This window comes from Eulemur rufifrons, chromosome 7 (genome assembly GCF_041146395.1).
Source record: "Eulemur rufifrons isolate Redbay chromosome 7, OSU_ERuf_1, whole genome shotgun sequence".
Classification (NCBI taxonomy): Eukaryota; Metazoa; Chordata; class Mammalia; order Primates; family Lemuridae; genus Eulemur; species Eulemur rufifrons.
In genome coordinates this window covers 121,751,181-121,778,402 of record NC_090989.1, presented here as the reverse complement: position 1 = coordinate 121,778,402, position 27,222 = coordinate 121,751,181, and the positions used below count along the sequence as shown (strand labels likewise).

Sequence of the window (27,222 nt, the reverse complement as noted above, 5' to 3'; positions counted from 1 at the left end):
AAGCCATGTGCTAAACGCCCAGGGAAAGCCATCAAAAGGCCCAAAAGGCTTCTCAGCTTCTCTCAACCCACGGTCAGCCTGCAGAAGGGCAGCACACACCAGGGGTCAGTCCCCACGCTGAGTCACCCTCCCTTCTCTCCTTCACCAGCCAAAGACAGGAGGAGGTAGTCTCAAAGAGAAAGAGAACACACTGAGGCTGTCTCCAATGTTGCAACCTCATTAGGCAAAGTCTGAAAGAAAAGCTTGTTAAAAGGTGGTACCCAGGAAAGAAATGAAAATGCTCCTTGTCCCCTCATCCTGAACATAAAGCCAGACTTAAGCCCATGACCCATGTTGCTTTATGCAAACTGATAGCTAGACTTTAGCTGTCCTCCTGCTTACCTGCCCTAATTTTTCAAGTCTGCCATCACTTTCATTGTTCCTCTCCATATCTTTTCAAATCTCCTCTCATCTTTCTTCAGCAGCTCAGTGAGACTGTAATTCCAGCCAGCACAGAGCTGATGCTAAACATAGCTTATCTCCTGGTGCCTGTGGCTCACAGCCCTACAGATTCATCCTGAAACCAAATGAATTAGTTTTTGATGCTTCTTAAAAAACAGAACCCTAACCCTGAATGCTGGTGGCCCACTAGGACCCTGTGATCTCTTCTAATAATGGAGCATGCTATTCAAGACCTGATTTTCTAAGCTGCCACGTGAAAGATCAGATCAGAGTCCAGAGTACTCATCATTATGCTATGGCAACTAGATATCAGAGCAAAAGTGAATCGCAGAGGAGAGTCAAGGAGGCACGAAGGGAAGATATATGGCAGCCAGATCAAGCCTCTGGCCTTAGCCAAAAGTATCTATATACCCCTTTCTCCCCATTACCTGGGGGGATAGACCTCGGCCACAGCTGGTGTAGAGCATCCCATGAAGAAGAGAGGGGTACAGAGGATCATGGAGATGGTGATGATGGTGGTAGCTACTCGGGGAATGGTTTGTAGAGAGAAAACAAAACGCTTCATGAGGATTCCTCCGAACAGCATCCCCAGGGCTGCAGCGGGGAGGTTCACAGCACCTGTAGATGGAGAGAAGGAGCTGGTGTGGCTGCACAGGCCCGAGAGTGCATGCCGGCTACAGACACTGAGCCGGACCACCGAGAGGGAGCATGGCTTCAGGAACGACCATCTGATACATTATTAATAAATTATAATTGTGATAGCTGATATTAATTGAGCACTTACTGTTTGCCAGGCACATCTAGAGAGTTATCTGGACATAGAGGATCACCCTCTCTGTTGCAAAGAATAAAGAAGTGGGGCCCTTGCAGCCTGAGGGATGTGGGTTGGATGTGCATTTATTAAGCACCTTTCATTACTTGGGCCCTCCCTGCATCCTCACTATGACCAGATGGGGTTACCTACACAAGAGTGATGACCCCTGATGTACCAGAGACTGAAGGCCAGAGGGGCAAAGTCACACTCAAGGGCCCCACAGAGAGTGCAGAGGAGTCACCCTCAAAATCTCACACACTGACCACCCTGCCAGTCCATATGGTTAAGCTCACCTGGGGGTTGGGCCCAATAATTCCCTTGGGTACTTGGAACCACATCGGTGGTTCTCACCCTCAGCTGTAGAATATACTGATGCTCGGCCCACACCAGGGCTCTGGGCTGCATTGACCTGGGCATCTCTATTTTGTAAAGCTCTCCAGAGGAGCCTGAAGTACAGCCTGGGTTGACAATCACTGGGCCACATACTCTCTTACTGAAACTAATGTATTCAAGCCCCTGGACGGGAAGGAAAAACCCAGGAGGCATTTTGTCTCACCCCAAATCCGATCCTCCCTCTCTCCTCTGCTACCCCTGCTGACGTCAGGGCCTTTGGGAGGCTGTCAGACATCCGGCCCCTCAACGGGGAGGAAGGCAGCCCCCAGCCTCCACCCATTTCTGACTGGAAGAAGTCCCAGAAATCTGCCAAGAACATTCTAGATTGTCAACCAGGAAAAACGTCCTTAAAATTCTTTCTCTTGAGCAGCCCTCCTCCGGCTCCTGTCTGCGTCCTGTCTGGCCTGCACCTGACCCTGGATGGGCGGCTGGAGCGCCTAACCCCCGCCCAGCTCCCGCAGCGGCCTCCGGACTCACCGATGAGGAAGTTGGCATAGGCCGCTGAGGTGCCATACTGCTTCTCCAGGAACTTGTTGAGGAATGTGGAGAGGCCGGCAATGACAGAGGAGAAGGTGCACTGGGCCAGCACCACCAGCACGAAGAGAGGGTTCATCAGGAGCCTCAGGAAGATGCGGGGAAACCCTGAGAACAGACCACCGTTGGGGGCCAGGCCTCTGCGGCAGCCACCCCAGGTTGCCCCCGCCCCGCCCCCTCTCTTCTTCAGGGCAGAATCAGAGGCACCGAGATGTTCAGTGGCCAGTCTAGGGACACACAGCCACTCAGACTCCCACGACACGTGTCCACGGGCTAAATGAAATGAGGATGTGCCAACAGAAATCAGGTGGTGGGCAGTCAGAAACAGGACTGGCACTGGAAACAGCCCCCTCCATGACCACCACTTCACATGAAGGGAGGAGGGGAAAAAACATGGGGGCCAGACCATGGGGCAGGGGTAGGGGACTGACCCTGCCTGAATTTGGGTCTCCTGGTACCTGCAAAGCGGTAGACACCAGGGTCCCTGAGCTGCAGGCGCACCTTGGAGATGGGCCAGCTACAGACCACCTGCTCCTACTGCCCCTTACCACATGGCACTACGGGGGCTGGGGTCCCCGCCCACCCCGCCCTGGGCCGGTCAGTTACGTTTAATGAAATCCACCAGGGAGCCTCTCGAGCTGTCGCCCTCCATCGACCTTGCTTCGTCCGCTACAGCAAGAGACCTCTGAAGGCAGCAAAAGGGGCTGAGTGTCAATGGCCCAGGCTCGCGGCAGCCACCCTCCCCAGCCCCTCCACCTTCTGGTATCGGAGGCTCAGGGCCAGGCAGAGGTGAGCCGCCCCAGGCCAGGGTGTCTGGAGGGCATCCAGAGAATGCTGTCTTGAAGCAAACACCGCCTGCATTTCAGTGAGCCTGGGGCTTTGGCTGACAACCAGAACACATCCGTGCCAATGCCTCCCACGACACCTGTGGGCATATTATCTCATACCTAACTTTCCCATGACTGATGCCAAAGGTATCTTCCTGAATCCCACCCCTTGTCTATCTGTCATGGCTATACTTCCTCCCACCCTCAGATTCCAGTTCCAGGGGCCACTGGCTTCTGGGACATACTGCCTCAGTGAACTTGCCTACGTCTTCCGACCTCGCCAGCTGCAGCCTGAGGCTCCCCCCCATCTGAACTGCTCCCAGAAGCAAGGCCCCTGGGCCCTGACACCGTTAGATGCTCCAGGGAACTCATGGCCAGGAACAGACGCTCCCATTCATTGAGCGCTTACTCCATGCCGGGCACCGTGCCCGGTGTTCCGCAGGCATTGTCTCATTCCTCACAACTTCCTTCCCAGATAGGTACTCTAATTATCTAGAGTATTTTAAAGAGGAAGCTTAGGAACAAAGGAACCTGACTAAGATCACTCAGCTAGTTTATAAGTAGCAGAGCTGCATGCAAACCGAGGTCTGCTGACCCCAAACCCCCACAATGTGCTGCCAGCTCTGAAATTCTCCCCCAAGACAAGCCAAGGTCCTCCTGCCCCTGCCCCTCTTCCCACAGCTGGGCCTCGATTTCATATACCCCATTGCCAAACATCAAGCTCTATTTCTGGCTCAAAACCTAGGCACAAACTCTATCTCTTTCTCATCTTCCAATCCAGCTCCCTGCGGAGTCCTTCAGGAGCCTTCTCCAGGAACGGCCATCCTTGTCCTTGTCCCAGCCCTCTGACAGCCATGGCTACATTCCCGCTCAGGCCTCTGCACTGGCCTTTTTGGGTCTCCAGCCTTCATCCCTTCCAGACCCCGCAACCCCATCCACTGCCGTGTTGCCACCCACGTAGCCCCCCTCGTCACTGCAGAGCCCAGAACTCCATGGGATTAGAACAGGCTTTAGGCCCTCAGCCTACTGTCAAGGCCCCCTCCCAGGCTTATCTTCCTTGCTTTCTGTTCTCACCCTTCCCTGATTCCTTTCCCCTGCAGATCTTACTGGAAGATGCTTGGAACGTCACCCTGCTCAAGATACGCTCCAATCTCAGCCACCCTCACACTCTCTAGTGCTGGGAATCCCCTCCCTACCCAGTCCTTCAGGTTCAGACACGATGGGCCTATTAAGTGCAAAACTCAAGTGGTCATAAACGTGGCTTTTATTGGCTCCTAACTCTTCAGCCCAATTTAGATGAACTCAGTGTTTCCCAAACTGTGTTTCCTGGAGCCCTCCTGATGCTTGAGATGCCAGCGTGGCAAGGGGACCCCAGCACTCTCACCTCTCAATGCCTCTGAGAAGTGCTGCATCCTGAAACTTACTTTGATTTCACCCAGAATTTGCTTAACTTGCTGTACCATCTCAGCTCTGCTTATTTGCTACCTCCCTTTCTTAAACTCATATAGGTAGGGTTTTGGGCTCTCAGAACCTTACCTCCACTCCTCTGGGCATTGTCCGAGGAAAGAAAAAAAAGGGGAAAGAGGTGAGAACCAAGAGGCCTGAAGAAATGAGCAGGCCAAGCCACCAGGCTCCAATCCAGCGGGGGTCACCCGGGCTCAGGTTAACTGCACCTGAAGAGAAACCAAAGGATGCAAGTGTTTGTTGAGTGAATGCATGATCTCCCCTGACTGGAAAGAGACTCTCTGATCTTCCCACAATGGAGAAGAAACAAGCCATAAGCTAGAACCTTGGTGGAGACAACATTCCCTCAGTCAGTTTCAAGTCTTTGTCTTCCTGGTACCCAAACCTGCACCCTTAGCTGTTGAACTCTACCACCTCCCCACTTTATTGGTCCCTAGAAGGAGGCCCCATGATCCTTAGAAGCCTGAAGAATCAACAGCGTGGCCGCCTGGCCCCCAAGGAGAAGCCTTCCCCTGGCAGCTCTCCTGCGCACGCCTGCCAGTCTGACACTGCCTTTCTCTGTGTAAAGAAACCACCCGGGCGTGGAGGGACAAGGTGGCAGAGGGGTTCAGTCAAACAATGACAGGCATCCCTGGGCACCATCTGGGTGGGCTGGGGGCTCAGTTGCTGGTCTCTGTGGGCAACCAAAAGCCAGGGACCAACTCAGGAAGTGCCAGCACAAGAGCAAAGATGGCTTGATCCTGAGGCAGAAAACTCCCCCTGGCTTTCCAACTCTCATTTGAAATACAGGCAGATGACACCACACCGATGACATGGTGGTCTGACAGCCCTGGGGACAGGAGTCGGGGCTCTGGCAGCATGGTCAGATTTCACGCTTGCCAATTCTTTGTGAGAGGGGCAGGCCGACCGGTGTGCCGGGCAGCGGTGGGTATGTTCTTGCCGAGGGCCTGGCTCAGTCCTGCCTTCCAGCCACATCTTCAGTTGAGTGGGAACGTCACGTACCACCCTCCACGCTCCCCATACTCCCCACCCTCTTGGTTGTGTTTAGCTGGTTTCCTCCAGCTGGGAAGGCCTTTCCTCCTGTCACTACCTGTGGAAATCCCACCTATCTGGCATGGCTCTAAGCAGGTGTCACCTCCCTAGGAAGCCCTCCCAGATTGCCTCATGCAGGTGTGCTTTCTTTTGCCTTTGAACTTCCAGAACACTTTACCTGTCTCTCTGATACAGTGCTGACCTTCCCTGTCCCACGGGAGGCTGGGTGGTGTGGGACATGGTCACAAAGGCAATAAGCCCTTACCTGGGTCTGACTCCCTGGCTGAATGGTTAACCCAATACTTTCACCTATGTTTGTATCTTCTCATTCTCAGATACACGGTGACTTAGTCCATCCAGTTTGTAAAGATTACAAGCTCACACCTACTAACCTCTTAATATATTGGCCTTATTCTAATCTGTACCAACTCTATTTTACTCCCATTGGTCCCATTTTACAGACAAGGAAACTGAGAGACAGAAAGATGAAGTCACTTGCCTAAGATCACACAGCTAGTAAGAAGCGGGACTGGCATGAGACACAGGCAGTCCCATACGAGTGCCCACACAGTTAAACATGACATTAAGCCCTTCTGGATGTGAGTCACAATCCATGTGTATATTTTTCAGAGTGTTTCTTTTTTTCTTCAAACAGTTCTTAGTAAATCTCTTTTTTAAAAAACTATTAGTAACATCTTAGATTCAAAGAACCACAGAAATATTTTTAATGCAACCACCAACATGGGCGGGTGTGTGGTGACATTAGAGGCCCTGCCCTAGGTCTCAAGGCTTCCTCCCGCAAAACTCCTGAGGGCAGAAAGTGTGTTGGCTGCAGCAGCTCCTTCCCACAGCGCAGGCGCGGGCCCCCTGCGAGAGGAGAGGGGAGGAGGCGCATTGCTCCGGCTGCCTGCGCCATGCAGGGATGAGCCGGCGCCTGAGGAGGCGGCAGTGGGCACGTGGAGCTGAAGCTCCATTCTCCGCCCTGATTGGATTGGATGGGGGCGGGGACTGCCTGGTGGAACTGGGGAGGGGAATGCGTGTCCCCGCACACACTCACCTGTGTTCACCCTGCCGTAGTCCACGAAGATCTGCAGCATGACAGAGCCCAGCAGGTACCCGAAAGCCGGTCCAAATACAGAGATGGCAAATAAGATGGCTGGGAATGGAAGCGAGGGAAAGGAGGCTGAGGGAAATTGGAGGGGTTGGCAGCCCCAGGCTCCCAAACTGAAGGGGATTCCTGAGATGTCACCCTATCTGTCCCCTGGCCCTGACAAGCCCACACCTATGACATCTCCCACAAATAAAGCCAGAACCACTCCAGATCCCAAGGCATGCAATGCCAGCCTGCGGGTGTGCTGAAGGGTGAAGCTCCCTGTGGACACGATGCTGGTGGCCCAGCAGGAGCTGACAGCAGCAGTAGCTGCTTCGGTTTAGGATCTACGCAGTGCCTGACACACATCATCTCATCATCTCTCAGCCACCGGGCACACAGATGATATTAGCCCCATTCTGCAGGTGAGGAACCTGGGGCTCTGGGGTTCAGCCATCTGCCCGGGATTTCACAGCTGCCAGGTAACAGAGCTGGTATTCAACTAGGGTCTGTCTGACCCCATACGTCTGCACTCATTTGCTGGGGTGTGGGCAAAGACCATCAGACCTCAGTTCCACCCCCCAGGGCCTCAGCAAGTGCCACATCAGGACCTGACCCCTCCCCACAGGACTCACAGATGTACAGGGGGGAGTTGTTGGGCTCTGAGAAGTCGTCCACGTAGGAGATCCCAAACGGCTGAATGGGTACTGTCCCGATGCCAGCCAGCAGCTGGGCGACCACCATCAGGCCCCACATGCTGCTGGTCTCCTTCCGGGGGTTCTGGGTGGTGCTGTGGCACTTACTGGGGCGCAGGTCCCGCCAATGCTTCTGACAGAGTTCAGCCTGCAAGAGGCTGCTGTTCCCTGCAACAAGAGCGCACGTTGACCTCCACCACCCTGGCCTCCTGGTTCCAAACCGGCCTCCAAACTTGGCCTTGCTCCCAGGCCACTTGGGGGAGGGCCAGCCCAGGTCAAGGGTGTGCTGGCAGACAGGACACGGTTCCTGAGGACCACCTCCCTCTGTTTGGCTGGAAGGAGAGACTCTAGAAACAAAGGTGAGACAAAGGTGGAGTGTGGGCTCTAGGAACAGCCCTTCTCAGGTAGGACAGGAAGCCTCCTCTTATGGGTGTCCGCTCTTTCTCCTCTGTGGGCCCCCGTGGATGGAGAGCCGGGCATGGAGGGAACAGTACCTTCATCTCTGGAGGTTACCCAACCGGAAAAAGAGGATCCAGGATCAAAACCCAGGCTTGTCAGCCCCAGGGCTCTGGGCCCTCAGGTCCTCTTCAGCAAGACAGAGGTCACCCTATCCCACAGGGAAGGGGGCACTTCCAGCCTGGGTTGCATCTCTCCTGGGTCGTGACTCTCAGAGCCTTCACTCCTTAATGAGCACGGCGCCAAGTCACACTGGAGGACCTACTGCCAAGGACATTTCACGGCCTTACCATACCTGGGCAGCTGCCAACAATCATGGAACTTCTGAAGCTAAAGGGACTTTGAGACCCTCTAGTTCAACCTCTCATATGACAGACTGGGAGCTGAGGCTGCACCCGAAGGAGCCAGGCTGCACCTCAAGGGCCTTCTGAGAGAGTCCCAGACATCCCCAATGTGGCCTGTGGGCACTGTGGCTCCGTGGAGCTTGCCAGGCTGGGCTGCCGCTTCCATGCCTCTGTTTTTAATTTGGCTCATACTAAACAACCAGCGCTGTCAGTCCTCCAAGGCCTTGGAGGTTCTTGAGGGCTCCTTTCCATGAGATACTTTTTTTTTCCTGCCTCATTCAGGTCAATGGAAACCATTGACATCACCAATCTCACTCCGTGGGGTTATCCACTTAACACTAATGGGATTCAGTTTAATTCTCATTTGTGGTGCTCTCAGAGAGGGTATGGCCCCGAGCTAGGTGGGCCTAAGTCCCACGGAGAGGAAAACCGATCGCCATAGACTAGATCTGTTCCTCACACTGGACGCTGCCCAGTGCTATTGGGCTCAGAGCTACCCTGGATGGTGGGCCTTGGAGGGGTGGGGGGTGTTCTGCCCTCCTCACTGTCCTTTCCCCCTGCCCAGACACACGCCTCGTCCAGTCTTGCCCCACTGTTGTCTGCCCGCTACACTGGTGTCTGTGCAGGACACATTTGACAACTGCTGCATAGCAGGCTCCCCCGTCAGTCAGGGAGGCCTGTCCCAGGAAAAGCAAAGGGAGCCAAGGCGTCTCTCTGGGTCAAGATCATCCAGACCCGGCCCCAGCTGTGTGCAGGGAGGGAATGGAGCACCCAGGCAAGCAGCCAGGGACTTTGGTCAGTGTCCCTTTGGACCTTCCTCCTGCCATTCCATGCTCATTATCCTGCTTTTCAGTGCACAATTCAGATGGAGTGGCCCAAACACATAGTGCAATAATATGCAGTTTCTTAGAATTAGGGTGAGAATATAGCCTTATTTACAGGGAAAGACAGCTGTAACATCGTGTGAGGTTCAAAACATAACTAGTAGCTTGGACAAGAACATCACCCCTAATTTACAAAACTTATGTGGACTAACTGAACACGCAGAGGAAACCTCTGGGAGATGGTGGCTCTCTTGGGGATTGATGGGATCGTGCCGATCTTTTCTTGTTTGCCTCACAGTATTTCCTAATTTTTCTGTTATATTATGAACACAGGATACTTTTGAAATAGAGCAACAAAGTTTTTAAATTGAAAAAGTTTTCATAAATAAATATATCCAAAATTTAACAATGTCTCTCCCATTTTGTGCTTCTCCATCCCATCCCCATTGCCCTTCTTTCTGGTCCAGCCTCCAGGCCTGCAAGGCGTGGGCTGCGTTCCTCGGCCCACCCCGCCCACCCGCCACCCCCTCGCCCCTGTGCGACGGTAGCCTTCTGTGATCTATAGCTCCCCTGTAGGGACCCAAGTTCCAACACCAGAATTTTTAAGCTTCCATTTACTGGCAGGGCCAGGCCCTGTGCCAGGCTGTGATGTATGTGGAACCTGCTCACAGAGGGGACTGGCCTTCCTAAGCGGCTGGTTAGGGGCAGAGCTGGAATTCAAATCTGCATGTGTCTGACTCAAAGTCCAAACTGAAGTCCAGACTGATGGCAACTTTCAAAAGACAGAATACACATTTTGCAGGGATGGAGGAGCAAGGCTTGCGGGGAATTCCTCCACACCTAGCCATATTCGAACATAGGAGCTCTCTGACCCCTAGAGGTGGCTGGGACCTTATGCTCACTTCCTCCCAGGTGGAGGTGTCCTGGAAAGGGGCTGGTTGCCTGGAGTTTTGCTAAAATCTGAGACAATAAGATGAAATAAACACAGTATAGGGAGTCAAGAAATTAGTTTTATCCCTAGGTAGCTGTGTGATCTTAAGCAAGTTTATAAATCTCTCTAAGCCTCAGTTTCCCTTGGGGCAGAGACTATAAGGTGGCTGGGTAGGGAGATCCCCTATGGGTCATTAATGAGCTGGAAGGCATGGTTCCTAAAAGAGGCCCAGGCATGAGAAGTTGGACCCTGCCAGGTTACCGACAGGCCTGGTGGCTGTGTATGCCCTCCTAAAGGAAGTTGGTGTGGCTCAGTAATGCTGCCTGGGTCCCATTCTCAGGAGAGTCACTTTAGTCTGGAAGCATAGAACTGTGAAATGTTCCTGCTGAGAGAGAGACCACCGGGGCTGTCTGGCCCTCCCACCACCCCACTCAGGAATCCTTATATCAGCACTGACCCATGTTCAACACCCAGAAATGGGTGTGGTGCTGGCAGACTCATGCAGATCCCCGGGGGAGGTCTGGGTGGCCGTGAGCAGGCAAGGCCAACAGATGTTGGAAGGGCTGGGACCGGGTTCTAGTCCTGAATCCGTGGCTCCCTGTGTTGGTAACCTTGACTTGGAAAGATTTCAGAGGATTCTAGGGAGGGGCCAAGCACAGCAGCAGGTGAGAGGCGGGCAGAGTGTTGGGCTCACTGATCGCTGGCTGCCCTCAGCACCGGCTGCCCCAGGTGGATGGGTGTTTCCACAGCACAGGCCACACTGGTCTTCAGAAGGAGTGATCGCAGGTCCCACGGCCCTGTTCTCTTCTCAAGACCAAATGCGCATGTTCAGGAATGAGGGCTGAGCTGGCTGCCCGGCCCGGGAAGTGCCGCAGGCACCTAAACAAACCCACCAGACCCAGCGTGGCCGGCTGACCCAACGCGGCTCTGCAGTCACTTGAACAAATCTGCATGTGTGTTCTCTGACAGCTTCCCTGTGCCAACTTTGACCAAATGGATGCGTTTCTAAAGGGCCAACATATACTCTGAGTCCATAAATTGAAGGGCTGCTGCTAAGTTTTCAAATGAGTATTTCTTTCCAAACATTCAGATACATTTCAGGTACATTTTGTACAAAGAAATGAAGCACAAATGAAATCTGAGTTCCCTGAGACTGTGGGTACAGTCACTGGCCAGCGTGTGTGGCCCATGCCTCGTGCTGTGACGGAGGCCCTCTGTGGTGTGCCGTCTCACAGGCCATGGAGTGGGAGGCCAGGACACAGTTCACGCAAGCATGGCTGAGAGAAAATGACAATACTAGGAAAGAGGCAAAAAATAATCGGCTCTGTTCAGCCACTGAAGGACCATGCCCAGGCCCCAGTGGCTGTCCATTCACAGATCACTGAAAAAGCAACAACATTGCTCACTCAAATCAAAACCACAAGGAGATACCCCTTCGTATCCATCAAAATGGCTACTGTCAAAAAAATGGAAAACAACAAGTGCTGGCAACGGTGTGGAGAAACTGGGTCCCCTGTGCACTGCTGGTGGGAATGTTAACTAGAGTGACCACTGTGGAAACAGACTGGTGGTTCCTCAAAAAATTAAAAATAGAACTGACATACGATCCAGTAATTCACTTCTGAATATTTACCCAAAGTAAGTGAAAACAAAGACTTGAACAGATATTTGTACTCTCATATTCACAGCAAGATTATTCATGATAGTCAAAAGATTGAAACAAACCAAATATCCGTCAACAAATGAGCAGATAAACAAAATGTGGCATATACAATGGAATATCATTCAGCCTTAAAGAGGAAGAGAATTCTGACTCGTGCTACAACATGGATGAGCTCTGAGGACATGCTAAGTGGAATAAGCCATACACAAAAAGACAAACACTGTATGATTTCATTGATACGAGTTATCTAAAGTAGTCAAATTCAGAGAAACAAAAAGGAGAATGGTGGTTGCCAGGGGCTGGGGGAAGGGAATGAAGTCAGTGTTTAATGGGTGCGGACTTTCAGTTTGGGAAGATGAAAACGTTCTGGAGATGGATGACGGTGACGGTTGCACAACAATGTGGATGTGCTTAATGCCACTGATCTACACACTTAAAAATGGTTAAATAGTAAATTTTATGTCACGTATGTTTTACAACAATTTAAAAAAATATTGCCTGGTACACGCTGAGCTAGGACAGGGTGCCAGGGAGAGAGGCACCAAACCCAGTGCTGTAGGGAGACGGTTCTGGAAATGATTTCTGGAGAAAGTGGCCTGAACTGAGAAGAAGCGACAGGCGGAGACAGAAGATGAGGGTGGGGAGGGGGCGGCTGGGGAAGAGAGAAGCAGCACGTGGAGGGGCTCGGCGGTGGGGCTGGCACATGCCACAGCACGGAATGAAGTTCAGTGTGCGCAAATACAGCCCGGGTGAGGACTGGCCGCTCCTGGAGGGCTTGTGTGTCCTGGGAGGGGACCTGGAGTGTATCCTAGGGAAAACCCCAGAAGGATGACGGTCCTGAGGGGCAGTGCGGCGACACATTGGAGGGGTTAAGAGCAGTTTTCCAGGCCCACAGGTCGGGCAGGGAGCAGAGCCTGTCTGAGCTGCCGAGGTGGTTGAACAGATGCGGCTGCTGGCGTGTGGCTGGCGGGGCAGGGCGTGCTGGAAGCGCAGTGCTGGCCTGGCCGGCGGACGCACAGCCAGACGGCACGTGTGTAGGACGCGCAGGCCAGGCTGCTGGAGGAGGGCAGGGGCACGGGAAACACCCCTGGGGAAACAAAGCGCCAGAGAATATGTGTTTCTTTTATGAGTGCTAGTTCTTGATTTTGCTGATTCTCATTTTACTAAATTCACATTTATTAGAATACTGATGCTGATTTGGCTGGCAAAATCCTTTTTTGTGGGACCTTTAATGGTTATCAAAGACTGCAGAAGTGTTGACTGGCTTGTCAAGTGTTCACGGGGCCCCTTGCGTTGGTATACACCAATGCCACAGAAATCCTCGTGCAGTTTCACCTTGTAAAGTGTCCCCGAGGCAAAACTTTCTGGGGATTGTTTATTACCGTCAATGTTAAGAATGTCCGGGTTACATGTCAGAAACTGCCTTTATTAAAAATAGGTATTTAAAAAATAATCAATTGGCCCCAATTACGTCCACATATACTGAGTTCCTCTTTGCCTATTCTGCCTTCCAAATTGATTCAAGGTCTCCCAACAAACCCTCTTTTCCTTATGCCAAACCCATTCCGGATCAAGCTCTGACACGTGTAAAAAGGGAACAGCAGTTAAAGGCAACCCCAGAGGGCGCTGCCCTCAGAGAAGTTCCCGAAGGCGGCCAGGAAGCGCAGGGCAAGGCGGAGGGTAGGGGCGTGAACAGGACCTGCCACTCCCTGGCCTTGCGTGGGGACAGGTGTTTATGTCAGAGTCAGATGGTGCAGCCTTCCCCAAAACTCAAGCCTGGGGCCCCCTGGCAGTAGGTGGCCCTGGCCAGCTCACTCTGGTGAGTGTGGAGTCTTCTAGAATTTAGAACGTCAGGCTCTTCTCTTGACATTAGGAGCGCAGGGATAGGTGAACCCAAGGGGCAGGAGGAATGGGAGGAAAAGACCTTGCATCTGGCCCATCCCATGGGCAGCCTGCGATCTAGGGACACTGACATTAGACAGCCCCTGGCAGACAGAACTGGGGGCTTGGCTTTCTTAACTCCCCTCCACCACTCTCCTCCCTGGAGCAGGGGCCCCAGCTTTTGTCAGGAGCTGGGGTCCACGTGATGGAAGAAGCAGCCACTTCTCACCGTTTCTCAGCACTCTAGCAAAGGCCCTGGACCCGGCTACTCTCCCTTTAACTTATGGAAGTTCCCCCTTCCTCCGCAGAGGCTGCTGGCTCGGCCTCCCCACCATGTCAAATCCTGCGGTAAGGTCAGAGGAACGCCTGCCTTTTCTCACCACAGCCTCTGGGGCCGCCTGCCCACCCGCAGCTGCCTGCCTCCATCTTGAGGGGTCTGGGCGAAGGAGGGGCGCCCATGCGTTAGCCGGATGTCAGTCTGTTTCTCATCTTCCCCGAGGCAGACTTCTGGAAGGCTCAAGTTCATCAGAGTACATTCTTTTTCCCACAGGACACCAGAGGCCTGGCTTTGCCAGTTTTCACAGGGCTGTGAAATGCTAACTAGAAACAGGCCGGGACCTCTCCCCTCCTTCAGCTGCCCCAGCCCCACCCCACTGGCACGTGAGTCAACCCTCTGACTCACCCCACAATTTAAATACGCAGAATTTCATTTCTAATTTCTGGGCCCCTCAGCTAGTTTGGAAATGTAAGCGGCTTTATCAGGAAGCTCTGTCTCCTTAGAGTGGCCCACACAGAGGTGGTGCAGACCTGGGGCAGACCAAGTTCTGGCCATTCGGTTGCTCAAGGCCACGCATTCCAGGGCTCCTTCCCACCCCTCAGGGTGGCCAGGCTGAGGCTGGCTGGAAGGCTGTTGAGAGTGTAATAAGAGGTCTCTGCACAAAGATCTGGAGCTGGGGCAGAAAGAGGACCCTAGAAAGATCGAGCAACATGAGAAGGCCATGGCAAGTGGGACTTTCCTTTGGCTAGTCGTGCTGTAGAGCAAAGAGAGGAGAATTCTTCCAGGAAAGAGGATGGCAGCAAGTTTTCTCTCCTTCAAATCATGACTCTTGAGAGCCACCCACTCCCTCCCGGCTCAGAAGAGGACAGGGCTGTCATCTGGGAGCTTGTGGGTGAATAGGGTCCAACAGGGAAGAGGTTAGTAAGCCTCAAACCTCAGAAGAAATCCATAAAAGAACAACAGGGAAAGGTGAGGGTGCTTCCAGAGAACTTTCTGGAACATCCAAGGTGCCAAGCCCTCAAGCTATCAGCACAAGTCCTGGAACCTGATTCAGAATGTTCCACTCTGAAGGACTTATTTCCTCATCCTCCTAAATTCGGCTACTCTACAGTTCTTCCCAAAGCTCTGGCTACACCCACTGGCAGGCCTGGAACAGGCTGTCCCAAATTCACTTGTGACTTGAGATCTCGTAGTCATTTGTAAATTGAGTTGTTTGCAAATCAGAAATGATTGGGTTCTCAGTGGAATCCACAAAGCCTAGTTAATCCATAATGCTCCTATAATAAAATGTGCTCTATTCCAATTAAACTAAGCCTCCATTTATAAAATGATTTCTATGGGCAAATGCATTCTGAGTTCCATCTTGGGAAACAGGAAAACATAATATTTTGCCCCAGCAGAAAGAAAGAGAGTCAGGGCTGACAGTCTGGGGTCCATCATGGAGCAATGGAAGAAATTCACACCTTGAAGCCAGACAGATTCAATCTTGGCTCCGTTCACTAGGCAGGGGCCTCTCTGAACCTCAGTGCCCTCATCTCCAAAATAGGGCATTCTTATGAGAATTAACAATAATGAGGATATTGTAACCTGAGGCGTAGCGATGATACGATAAGATCAATGTTCATCCAAAGAGACGAGTAACTGTGAGAAACTCACATGGAGAGGGGAAATAGCAGAAGCTTGGAGATAGACAATGTTGCTCAGGCTTTTAAGAACTTGGAAAACTGGTCCAGAAACTAGAGACCAGTGAGACCATTGCTGATCACCAGCAACGGATGGATTATGATAGAGTAGTCGAGGGGCAAGTGGGTGTGCTCCAACAGGTTTATATCCGTGCAGGGACAGAATGAGCTCGGGGAGCGGAAGGAGGGAATAATTCCTCTTCCCCGTGCTCGAGACTGGGTTTCCAAGACTGGTTCTGAGGCTGAGGCTTGACATTCCTTCCCACACTGTCACCCTGGCACTAGAAGGGCCCTGGGGAAAATGCCTACCTGTCTGGAGGAGGCTGAGTTGCGAGTGAGCGGGGCGTGAGAGGGCAGGCTCACCAAGTGTGCCCAGCAAGGCTGGGTGTAACACTGCTGGCCAGGGGCTTTCTCCCCCACTGCCCACACCCCCTCACCTCCCTCACATGTCCCAGCACTCCGAGCAGCACCTGGCTTGGCTCATCATCAAAGCTGGTTCTTCAGTAGATGGAAGAAAGGAAGACATACCCGAGGGAGCCGGATGCAGCTCAGAGTCGTCTAATTTTAATATTCGAAGAGACATGAGCTTAATTAGCACACCCCCATTGGATGTGAGGCAGAACGTATTGTTCGTATACTTACTCAGTAGGCTGATGAGGAGCTCTTTGAAGAAAAAAAAAAGCTGTTAGCTGAGCCAATATGAGTTCATCAAAAGCCAGTCATGCCAAACCAACCTCACCGTTTATGGGGCTCCTAAACCAGCAGGAAGCCGTAGCGTGGTGTTAATTGGTTAGAAAGCCCTTTGACAAAGCCTGCCATGATATCCTGCTGCACAAGATGGGGACACGTGGCTGAGGGGCCCTCAGGGGGAGAACTGGCTCAAAGCATGTCCCGCTTGGGTGCTGCTGGGCCAGCGTCACCCGAAAGAAGGCTGCCCTAAGTGCACCACTCAACACTGTTGTCACGGACTCAGGTGAGAGCAGGGAAACTGCTCACAAATTTGTGAATGAGACGACTGACACGAAGGTGGGAGGAATGGCTGACTAGACAGTCTAAAGGCTGCAAATTCGAAATCAGATCCAAGGTTATAAGGAGAGGCTCCAACCAACGAGAATGATTCCTGTGGGGATAAAACATGAAGCTTTACTATAATTTCAAAGAATTCAGCTAGTCGGCACTTGGAAGGATGAGACTTGGCTTTAAAAAAATTATGAGGACAAGACTCTAATATTTTGACCACAAGTTCACAATTCAGGCTGCATTGACGAGGACCCTCAGATCCAGAGGAGCTCCCTCTGTCTTCTTCCCAGGGAGACCACCCTGAGGGCACCACGCTCGGCCAGGCATCTGGGGCCCCCAAAGGGCCTGAAGCCTCACTTCAGGAGACAGAGTGCAGGAAGTGAAGCGAAGACTCTGGGGTCTTGTGGTGGCATTTCTGCAGCAGTGTCCCGACGGGCTGGTTCTGGGTGGTTCTAGAAGGCAGACCTGGGACCCACGGAGTAGAGTATAGGAAGGCAGAATTCAGGGAAATCTAAGAACAGAGAGAGAAGAGTGGGAGAAAAGGAGGGGCCAGTGGGCCCGGCAGAGGTCTTGAGCACTGTCTAGTCCAGGGGTTGGCAAACCACAATCTGTGGGCTAAATTCAGCTCCCAGCCTGTTGCTGTCAATAAATTTTATGGGAACACAGTCACACTCACTTGCTCATCTATTGGTAATGGGGACTTTTGTGCTACTACAGCAGAGTGGAATAGTTTCCACAGAGACCTTATGGTCTGAAAGCCTGAAATATTTACTACCTAGAGCTTCATGGAAAATGTTTGTTGACCCCTGGTCTAGTCCCATGGTTTTCAAACACTTCAGCCATCAAATCTTTCTGCAACCAGTGGTTCTAGAAAAGCACAAAGTATAAAACAGACAAATGCAGAGCTCTTGTTATCAGGTGAGGGCGGGGGTGTGGTGCGGAGCTGTGCCTGCCGCTCAGACCTCTCCTCACTCCAGTCCTGGGCCAGAAAGAGGCCAGGAAGGGGCTCTCCAGAACATTCTAAAACACCAGCCAGGCCCCTTAGGTGACCGCTGAGGTCCTGGTTTGTGGGTTAGTCCTCTGTTGAGCTAACTTTTCTCTGCTCTTTCCTCCCTTTAGATTTCTGAGCCTCACATCCTCTCTGACTACAGCCAATCCAAGCTCTGAATTCTGAAAAGTCCTTTTGTTCCTGAGACAAAGAAGCTGCCATGTCAGTCTCCTACCTCCTGGTGGGAGCGCACTGCCCAAATGTGCCAGTGGTTCCCCTTTCAAGCCTTTGTGCCACGGGAGGTGTGTGGGCACACAGCCAGCAGCCTTGGGGAGCCCACGGCCTCTCTTGCAGGGAAGATCAGTGGCTTCTCCAAACCACATCCCCAGCAGGATGGGGGCTGGCACCCTGTTTCTGTGGGGCTATCCCTCACTCCTCAACAGTGTTCCCAGGGTGCTGAAAGCCACTGGAATAGTGACCAGCTTTCCTTTCCTCCCTGGATGCTAACTCCCAAGGAGACCTCCCCTGCCATAGGTGGGCCCTGACGCGTGGTCTGCAGCCTTCCTGGAGACGCACTGTCCCCGGAGGAGCAGGACGCAGCCTGCCTCCCCCATCTCCTGGCCCAAGCAGGCCGCCACACCAGCCTCATTCCCAAGCAAGGGGGATCACGAGACACGCCTGAAGGGCCGACGTGGGAGGGGGAGCCTCACTCAGGTCCCACCAGGCCTGGGCTGGAGACCCAGGAGAACAAGGCTCCAGGCCGGCCAAAGGGGGGTGTGACCTGCCCACAGAACAGATGTCAAAAGGGCCTGACGGAGTCAACTTCTTTCATATTGTTGCTCAGACCTTCGGAGAGGCTGCCACGCCATCGCCACGGAGTTCTGCCAGCGTCCAGCCCTCGCCCTTTGCCCGGCCTTCCCCTGGAGCTCAGCACAGCGGCCTAGTGCTCTCTACCATTTCTCCATGTTTGCTTCTATTCTTTCCTACTCTGCACATTTAAAAAATGTTCCACATCAAATCTCATTAAGTTTTGTTCTGCTCATCTGTTCAGGGCTATTTTTCTCTCAGTTAAATTAATAACACACATATTATTTGTTTGTTTTCTCTTCCTTGTCAGGTTAAATAGACCCATTGGCCAGGCTGTGCAACTCCCACCTGGACTGGCCACCCCGTCGCCCCCTCAACACACACACTCTTTCTCCTTGCCCTTCTCTCATATGCCCACCCCACCCTCCAACCACCCCCACCCCCCCGCTCTCCACACCCCTCCACACACACACTTTCCCCCTCACTTGCACCCCACCCCCAGCCCCACCCCCACACACACCTCCCACCCTAGTGCTTCACATCCCCCCACATCCCCACATGTCCACCTCCCGCCACATCCACACACATCCTCACACGCCCACACATGGAAACACCTCCCTCACACACACCCACACACACAATACCCACACACACAGTATCCACACACACAGTACCCCGCAAACACACTCCCGCCATCCTTCACAGGCTGCACCCTTCACTCCCCTGCAGGGCGCTTTAGCACACGCATTTCACACCCATTTCACACCGCTGCTGGGTGCTGCCACGGAGCTGCCCGGAGTTCACTGCTCTGAGTGGTTCCCCTGGTTGAAAGACCCCATGTGGCTGGTGGGGTTCAGGAACTCTGCTCTGGGAATTGGGGTGCTGCATGTTCCCCACTGAGTCCACAGAGGGAGGGACGCAGCCACTCAGGACCCCAAGGCTTCCCCACCTGTGCCTTCCCACCACCCTCCTTCCAGGGCGGGGGCCTTTGGATGAGTGAGGATGGGTGGGGGCTGGCAACGTCATGAATAAAGGGCTGGAAAGTGGCTCTTCCCTTTCTTTTCTGGACTGCTCCAAAAATACACTCCCCATTCCTCCTCCCCTTAACCTTCAGGAAGCTTCCTGCCTGCGGCACCCATTGTCTGTGAGTGGGCAGACTTCCCCCTGGACTTGGCAGGAGCTTTCCAGGTTACACCTAGTGCTGCCAGACGCTGGTTTCCGAAGCCCCTTCTCTTATCTCCCGGGAGACCTGGTCTCAGGGTGACCTGTTTCCCATCTCAGAAAACCTCTGCGCCTACCAGAAGTGGTCTCGGAGGCTTTGGCTAGGTAGCTCGTCTTTTCTCTAGAGGCGCCAGGGCACATTTCTGGACCCCACTGACATTTAGAAAATCTAAACATCCATAAATGTCTGCGTGGCCTTTTTAAAATTAGCAATTAGTCGTTAAAGGTCTCCATGACTCCCACAATGTTCAGCCCTTCCTTAATTTTTTTTCCTAAAACACATAGTTACTCTTCATTTCCCATGTTCATTTCTGGAACAGCTTCACTCCACAGGGAAGAAATTAGCAACAAACACGTGCTAATAGGTCTGGGCCATTCCTTACGGGTAACAGATCTCAAATACTATGACAAGGGCAAGCAAATAGAAATTTGCTGACTAGCTAACATGAGCCAAACACTTTACTTATATTATTTTATTTTAATTTTACTCTCTGAACATGCTGAAAGTGAAAGTAGTATTGCTCCCATTTTATAGGCAAGGAAACTGAGGTTCAGAAAGGTGAAGTGGCTTGCCTAAGGAGACTTGGCAAGTCTTGGTGCCTAAGGAGACTTGGCAAGTCTTGGCTGAGCTGGGATTCAAATGCCAAAGTCCATTCCCTACCCATCACACCAGCTTGCACCAACATGAAGATCAGGGCACAACAACCTAAGCTTCCACCGAGAGAAATCCCACGGACTCACATGGGAGGATGCAGCAGGGACCATGGCACGGGAGGGGCCCTGCTCGGGGCCAGAGCAGAGGCCAGTGGTAAGGATCAGAGAGAATCTACCTTCAGATACCCCCAGGCTGCCCAACCCATAGCCAAGAGCTGCCGGACTCTGGCTCTTTACAGGAAGTAAGAGGCTTTCTCATTTGGGATCTGGAGGATCTACTACTTCAGTCAACATCAGGGGTATTGTCCCCACCACCATGGGGAAAAAGAGCCACCACTTAATGATTACTGAATATGCCAGCACTGCGCTAAATTCTGAACATGTATCTTCTCAGCCCCTCAATCCTACAGGGGAGGGTCTATTACAGACCTTTAGGGATGAACCCAGACTCAGAGCAGGGAGGAAGTGGCCCAAGGCCAGGCCATTAGGAAGCCTCAATGCCCAGGTTCAGACTGAGGACTGCCTGGTTCCTGAAGATGATTCAGATTCACATCACCATTGATGGTGGTGCAGTTGATGAACTGAATTTGTTCTTGCCAACCTAGCATATTTCAAAATTAAAGTTTCCAAAGGAATACATTTGAAGTAGGAGTCACATTTCAAGCTTTTCCCATGAAGTGAGACTTTATGAATATTTCTATTTGCACATATTAGCATAGCACAGTCTCGCCCTGCACTGGTATCCAGTGTGCAGCCCCAGCAAGATCCCGTGGATGAGGCTCTTGGCCAAAGTCCTCCCCATCCCACCCCTGGCACCAGGAAGATGCCTCAAAGGTAGCTGAGCCCTGAGCACTTCCAGGCATTCTCCGATTCAGGTCAGACCAAGGGAGACTGCTATCCTCTATTGTTGCAATTAAAATTTGCACAAATAAAATGAACAGCAACTATAAAACAGTCCACTCTCTTGGCCTACAACTCTCCCACTGCAGCCCTAAGAGGCAAGCTGTCGTCCTTCCACAGCCCTTTTGGTCTTCTCTCAGGGGAGTTTGGCTAAGAGCACTGAGGGCAAGGCTGAAACAGCAGAGTATTTCCCTCTGGGCTGGGAGGATCGTGGTGGGCTGAACCCAATCTGACCATCCCTAACAAGGAGCAGACTGAGGACTGTCTGTAACCACCCTCCCGTGGCCACTGTGTGTGAAGCAAATGTCACTGGCATGTGGGCCCAGGCTGTGGGGAGCTGACTTGCCAGGCTCAGCAGCCAGTGTGTGCCTGGCAGGGCGCCCTCCCTTTGGCCTGCCCCCATGCCCCAGGCTCTCTTGCTGATTCCATGGGCTCAGTCTTCACTGGGCAGGGACCGTGCATCTGGAGAGATGACAGTGCAGCTGGCCTGGCCTCTGAGAGGGTGGCCAGCAACTCCTGACCCTCCTTCCAAGCTGGCCTCAAACTCCTCGTCTAGACCAACGGGGAGAAAGCACATGGTAGGGCCCCTGGGCTCAGGTCTGTCCTCACACCTGCCCACCTGAAGCAGGGCTCAGCCTCACACAGTCCAAATGGATCTAAGGCCACGACACATTTACAAGAAGTGACTGGCCAGTGACTGGCTATTTATAAAGAGATGGGGAAAAGATTTCCATGAGCAGAGCCCAGCAGACGTTTAATCATTATACATCCCTGTTCCTGCTCCATTCTTTTCCCATTCCAGCTAGTTCTGTCTGTGTGCCATAGGTCTTACTACCTATAAAGTAATCCCCTGCCTGTGTCATTCTAATTGATTCATCTCTTGAAACTTTGTACACATCTGACTAAGAAAAAGAGCCTAGTATTTCAGCAAACCAGAATTGATTATTTCCTCAGCACCTTCCTGGGTGGCTCATTTATCCTTGGACACTTTCAGCTCCGAGACAGCAGACCAGGGATGAACATCTATGGGCTGGGCCTCTCACAGCTGCTCATCACAAAACCACAGTCACTTCCTACAGCTCCTAAAACAAGTGCAAATTCATCCCAAGCCAATACATTAACATAAAATTAGTTCCAAAGCAGTGATGTTGCCAGGGTGCTGAGTAAATACAAATGCAAAACCACTCTGTAAGGCTATTTCCCAACCCAGATCACATAAAATTTCAACAGGGGAAAAAAATCCCACTGCAAAAGGCCCATGATCAAACATTATAGAACATACAAGGAAATAATCCACCAAGAACAAGAGCAAGCAGACTCAAAACATTGGGAGTACTAACATTCTCAAAATTTGAGCTAACAGCACAATCTGAAAAAGATTATAAAATATATGTATTTAAAATAGTGGAAGACATCAAAGAAATAATAGAAATCATAAGGAAACACCAAGAAATCATGAAAATTGGACAGACAAATTTGAAAAACTATCATAAGAATTTTTAGAAATTAGCAAAATATATAGTGCCGATAAAATTTTCAATGCAAAGGATGGGTCTGACACCAATTAACAAGGCTGGAGAGAGACTAAGTGACTAGAAAGACATATTTTAAGGAAATTGTCCAGGATGCAGCACAGGTGAAAGCTATGAAAGAGAGATTAAGAGACAAGGAGGCCAGAAATGAAAATGTTGAGCACATATATAAAAAGAGTTCTAGGGGAAAGAATAAAGAAAACAGGGATGTGCAATATCTGGAGTATTTTTGGCTGAGAATTTTTCAGAATTAAAGAAAAATCTTAATTTCCAAAAGATTTAGCCCATTGAATTCCAAAAAATTAACCCATAGTCAGATACCTTACGGTAGGCATGTAAAACAACAAATAAAAGAGAAAATCTTAAATACAACTTGAGACAAAAAAGTAGGATACTGAAAAACAGATGATAATTAGACTGATGGAAAAGTCCCAACACTATCAAGAAATGCCAGAAGACAGAGGCATGGTAACTTCAAAGTGCTGAAAAGAAATAACTATTAATTTAATTTAAAATCCTGTTTATAGCTAAGTTATAATTCAAGAACAAGGGTAAAACTGAAGCATTTTCAGACAAAAATTTGGAGATTTTCTCACTCATGCTCCCATCTGAAAGTAACACTAAAGGATATCCTTCAGGAAAAAGAAAATTGAAGCAACAGGTCGGGTGACATGCAGGGAGCAACGGTGAACAAAGAAACCAGTAAACTTATGGGTACATACTTATATTAAATAAGCACTGACTTGACTATAAATAACAGTTTAATAATAATTTATAGTAATGACCACTGTGGAGAGGTTAAAGACAGGTAGAACTAAAATACTGATCAACAATAAAATGGAAGATGGAAGAGGATGATGAGCATTAAAATACCCTAGGATTCTTATTTTGTTCTGGAGAATAGAGACATTCATGAACTTCAGAGTTTGTTAAGTCAGAGGTCAATGCTAAATGTAAGAGCAATGGTGAGGCATGCTCTTGCCATGTCCATGGACTGGCAGAGTCCATGAACATAGTGAACATGATCAAATGAGGTCATAGCACAAGTACATTATAAACTAAAGAATTATGGAAGAATGTACAAATGTCACCAAGTGCTATAATTAAGCGTTGAGAAGACCCACAGATCTCATCATGATGGATGCTCTGACCCTCCTCCCGCCAAGCCCCATCGTGGACACTGCTCACAAGTGTTCCCAGGCGGGTGGAGCTTGGGTCATTCCTGGCATGAAGCACAGGGGATTGCATACTCTTTCCTCAACAAGCCAGAGCTCAGACAGCTGCTTCATAGTTCTCCGTACTTCAGTACATTCTGAGCTTCAGATGTGCTTTGGGGAGAAATAAAACAATAAAAGCCAAGGAAACTTTGCGGTGAAAGAGGGTGTCACAGCCCAGAGTAGTGTCCACTGCCCCAGGAGCATCCCCGCTAACTTTGTGAAGTGCCAGCCCATTCCTTATCCCCCTGAGGTGGGGTTTGGAGGCCACTCACCGCCGCTGGCCAAGGAGTACTGGTAGGGCTCCGAGAGGAAGTGTGGGAGGGTGAGGATGAAGGCTCCCGCAGCCAGCAGCAGGCCCCCGATGCCGATCAGCCGTGGACGGTGCACCCTGCTGCCAAAGTAGCTGACAAAGATGATAAGGATGGCATTGCTGATCTGCGGAGAGAGCAGAAGGGCCGAGTGAGACCATAGATCCTGTCCTCACCCACGCACAGTGGAGGTCTGACCACACCTCATCCAGGAAGACCGGAGAGGGAAGACACTGTCCAGTGTCAGCTCACAGTCAGCCTTGCCCAGAGAGCCTCGCAGCGGGCCAAGCACAGGCAGTTTCAGTCCTTGCTCTGTTGTCAGAATCCCTTCCATACCAAGGGAAGTATGTGGAGACTACATAAAGCTCATAGCCTAAAATCTATCCATCTTAAGATCTAACGTTTTGGGGCAAAATCCAAGGAAGCCTCCAGTCCTGGCTGGCTCCTAGGAACAAAATGTGTTCCCTAATTAAACCCCCAAGTTTAATTAGGCACTAACTAAAGGACCCAAAGACTCTAGATTCAGAGTCAGAATAACAACCAAGCAACATGCTTATCTCATTTATTCATGCAACAACCTTCGTTGTACAGGTGACAAAACTGGGGCTCAGAATATTAAGTAACATGTCCAAGACCAGTGAGGTTGGGGGGTGGCTTGAACCAGGCTTGCCTGACTCTACAGCACCAAGGCGTAACTAGAGTGGTCTACTGCCTCTTGCGAAGCGGGTTTCTGCCCCAGCAGCTCTGCTACTGTCCTGCTCTTTCCCCTCCCTGCGCCTCTTTCCACTCATGTAGAATGAGGGATGAGGACTATAGCACCCCTACATCCCTTTCCAGCTGGAAACATCGCTAACCCCACTTTCTTGGTGCTCCCCGGCAGGTGTGCCCTCTGAGCTCCACCCAGAGCCAGGGAAGGGAACTGAAGGCTCCAGGTTGGGGGCAGGCTCTTCAATGGTAAAGGCGGTGTTGGCATGTTCTGACCATGTCTCCATCCAAGAGCAGCGTCCTCTCCCCAGAACACAGTTCACCTGGAGTGGAGGAGCCCTGTAAGTCCACAGCATCACCCTGCCCTGTCCACACCCCAGTCTCCTTCTGGCTGGACAACCAGGTGCTCCTGGCTCAGGAAACAGGGGCTAGAGCCTCAGTACACAGCTCTCGCCAAGGTCACCAGTGGCCTCCTCATTGCCAAATCCACTTGCCAACTGAGCCAAGGCTCAGTTCTCTTCTTACCTCTCAGCGCCACTGATCCAGCTGACCACTTCTTCCTTCCTGAAACACTCCTTCCACTGAGTTCCCAGGACACCACCCTGTCCCACTTCCTTCCCCTGGCTGCTCCTTCTGAGTCTCCTTGGCTGGTTCCTCCTCATCTCCCTGAACTCTCAGCCTTGGGCCCAGAGCTCTGTCCCTGCATCTCGGCTCCTATCAGGGTGGGCTGGCCCAGTCCCTCCTGTGTCTTTGCATGCTCTGTGTGTGCTCCTAATTCCCAAGCTCAGCACATCCGAACTCTCACTCCTCTTCCTCCCCACAAAACCCAGGCCACCCCCCCGTCCTCCTCGTTTCAGTAAATAGCACCTCCATCCTCTCAGTGGCTCAAGCAGAACCCCGGAGCATCATCCTTGACTTCCCCACCTCATCCACTACATCAGCAAATCCCACTGGCTGGACTTCATTAGCCACCCAGAAGCCAGCGACTCCTCGCCTCCTGTCCTGCCTGGATTCCTGCCGTGGCCTCCTAACTGGGCCTCTGCCTCTACCCTTACCCTGCTGCTCCCTCGCTCAAACCCTCCCAGGGTAAAAGGCAGAGTCTGTCCCGGAGCCTGGGGGGGGGGCCCTGCCTCACCTGCCCTCCCTGGTCCACTCTGCTCCTCTGCTCCTCCCTCCCCCTCCCTCCAGCCAGCTGCCCCAGCTGTTCTGCAAACACACCCCAGGCATTCCCTCCTCTGGCCTTTGTACCTGCTGCTCCTGTCCTACTGTCCTCAGGGCTCCCTTCTTATCTAACTGATTTCAGGGCTCAGATGGAAACCTTTCATTAAAGCCTTTCTCTTATCTCCTCTGGCCCCAACACTCTGGCCTGCATACCCTTTCCCCTCCACCACTTTATTTTCTTCATAGCACTCATAATCTGACCTACCTTATGTTTATTTCTGTAAGTAAATATTATATTTATCCTTAGAATGATATGTGAGCAGAGATGTTTGTCTGTTCATTCCTGTCTCCCCAGTACCTGGAATACTGCCTGACATACACTTGCTGCACATCAGTATCTGTTGGACAAATGAGTGAATGAAAGTAAACAGCAGGCTTTTCCAAGACCAGGACACAGCTGCCCAGGAGACCCCTCCAGCATGGCCAGGAGTCAGACGGCTCATGATGCTCAGAGAAAGGGGGAGTGAAGGGGTGTGAGGACAGCCCCAGCTGGGCAGACAGTTGCTCCAGCGCCTGCCAGGCATAGTTCTAGAACATTCTGAAACCTGCATGTGGAAAGAGAGCTTTATTCTCATGCTTCATAGATTTCATTTATTTCCTTCTGTTTCCCCATCGTTTCTCATGAGATGACTGTAAATGTCAGATGCTATCAGCTATGCTGACCAAGGCTGCCTTTAAAAGGTCTGGGTGAGGGATGGTGGAGGGCCCAGAGGGGCTCGGGGAGGAGGGACAGGGGTGCCTGGCCCTGCCCATCTGGAGAGGCCCTTCGTGCTCTCCGGGGGCCCTGGCTGTTTCTCTGTGGGAAGTTGAACCTCCGCAGGTGTTATGGCTGATGCCAGCTTAAGACCTTGTTCTCAAACTTTTCTTCAGCCATAGAGTCCTTCTTTTTTTCCCCAGTATAAAACAAATTCCCCAAATGCAGCTGTTCTGGCTGAGGAGAAGAGGGCCTCTAAAACAGCTCTGTGGCCTTGCTGCGAAACCCTTTGAAAGCGGTTACAAAGCATATCTGTAACACGTCCTTGCCCTTCAACATCCCAGCCAAGGGGCCCGGGGAACTTGAGTGGGAGGCACTGAGGACAGGAAGCCTTGAGGCCCTCCTGACTCTGCGTGCTGGCCCTGGCCTTTGTCAGTGGACAGCAGAAGCTGCGGCCCCACAGGGCCAAGATGCCTTCTCTTGATAACCGAGTTCTCCTCCTGCCGCTGGCCTTTTACCCCAGCCTGTGTCTCCCCCTCGCCTCGCCCGCTGGCCCCTGGGGGACTCTGTGACGTTATGAGGCTCATGTTCCCTGGAGGCCCGCTAC

General features: G+C 51.7%; 1 protein-coding gene across 1 annotated transcript in view; it reads right to left on the bottom strand.

Moving 5' to 3' along the window:
- Nucleotides 1-27,222, bottom strand: part of SLCO2A1 (solute carrier organic anion transporter family member 2A1) — a 77,636-nt gene that overhangs the window by 11,412 nt on the left and 39,002 nt on the right. The window contains exons 3-9 of the mRNA XM_069473226.1: nt 23,960-24,122; nt 7,231-7,458; nt 6,563-6,661; nt 4,546-4,682; nt 2,789-2,867; nt 2,126-2,290; nt 870-1,059 (exon numbers count right to left, since the gene is read on the bottom strand). Of these exons, the coding sequence (XP_069329327.1) occupies nt 870-1,059; nt 2,126-2,290; nt 2,789-2,867; nt 4,546-4,682; nt 6,563-6,661; nt 7,231-7,458; nt 23,960-24,122 (1,061 nt within the window). The remainder of the gene's footprint in view (nt 1-869; nt 1,060-2,125; nt 2,291-2,788; nt 2,868-4,545; nt 4,683-6,562; nt 6,662-7,230; nt 7,459-23,959; nt 24,123-27,222) is intronic.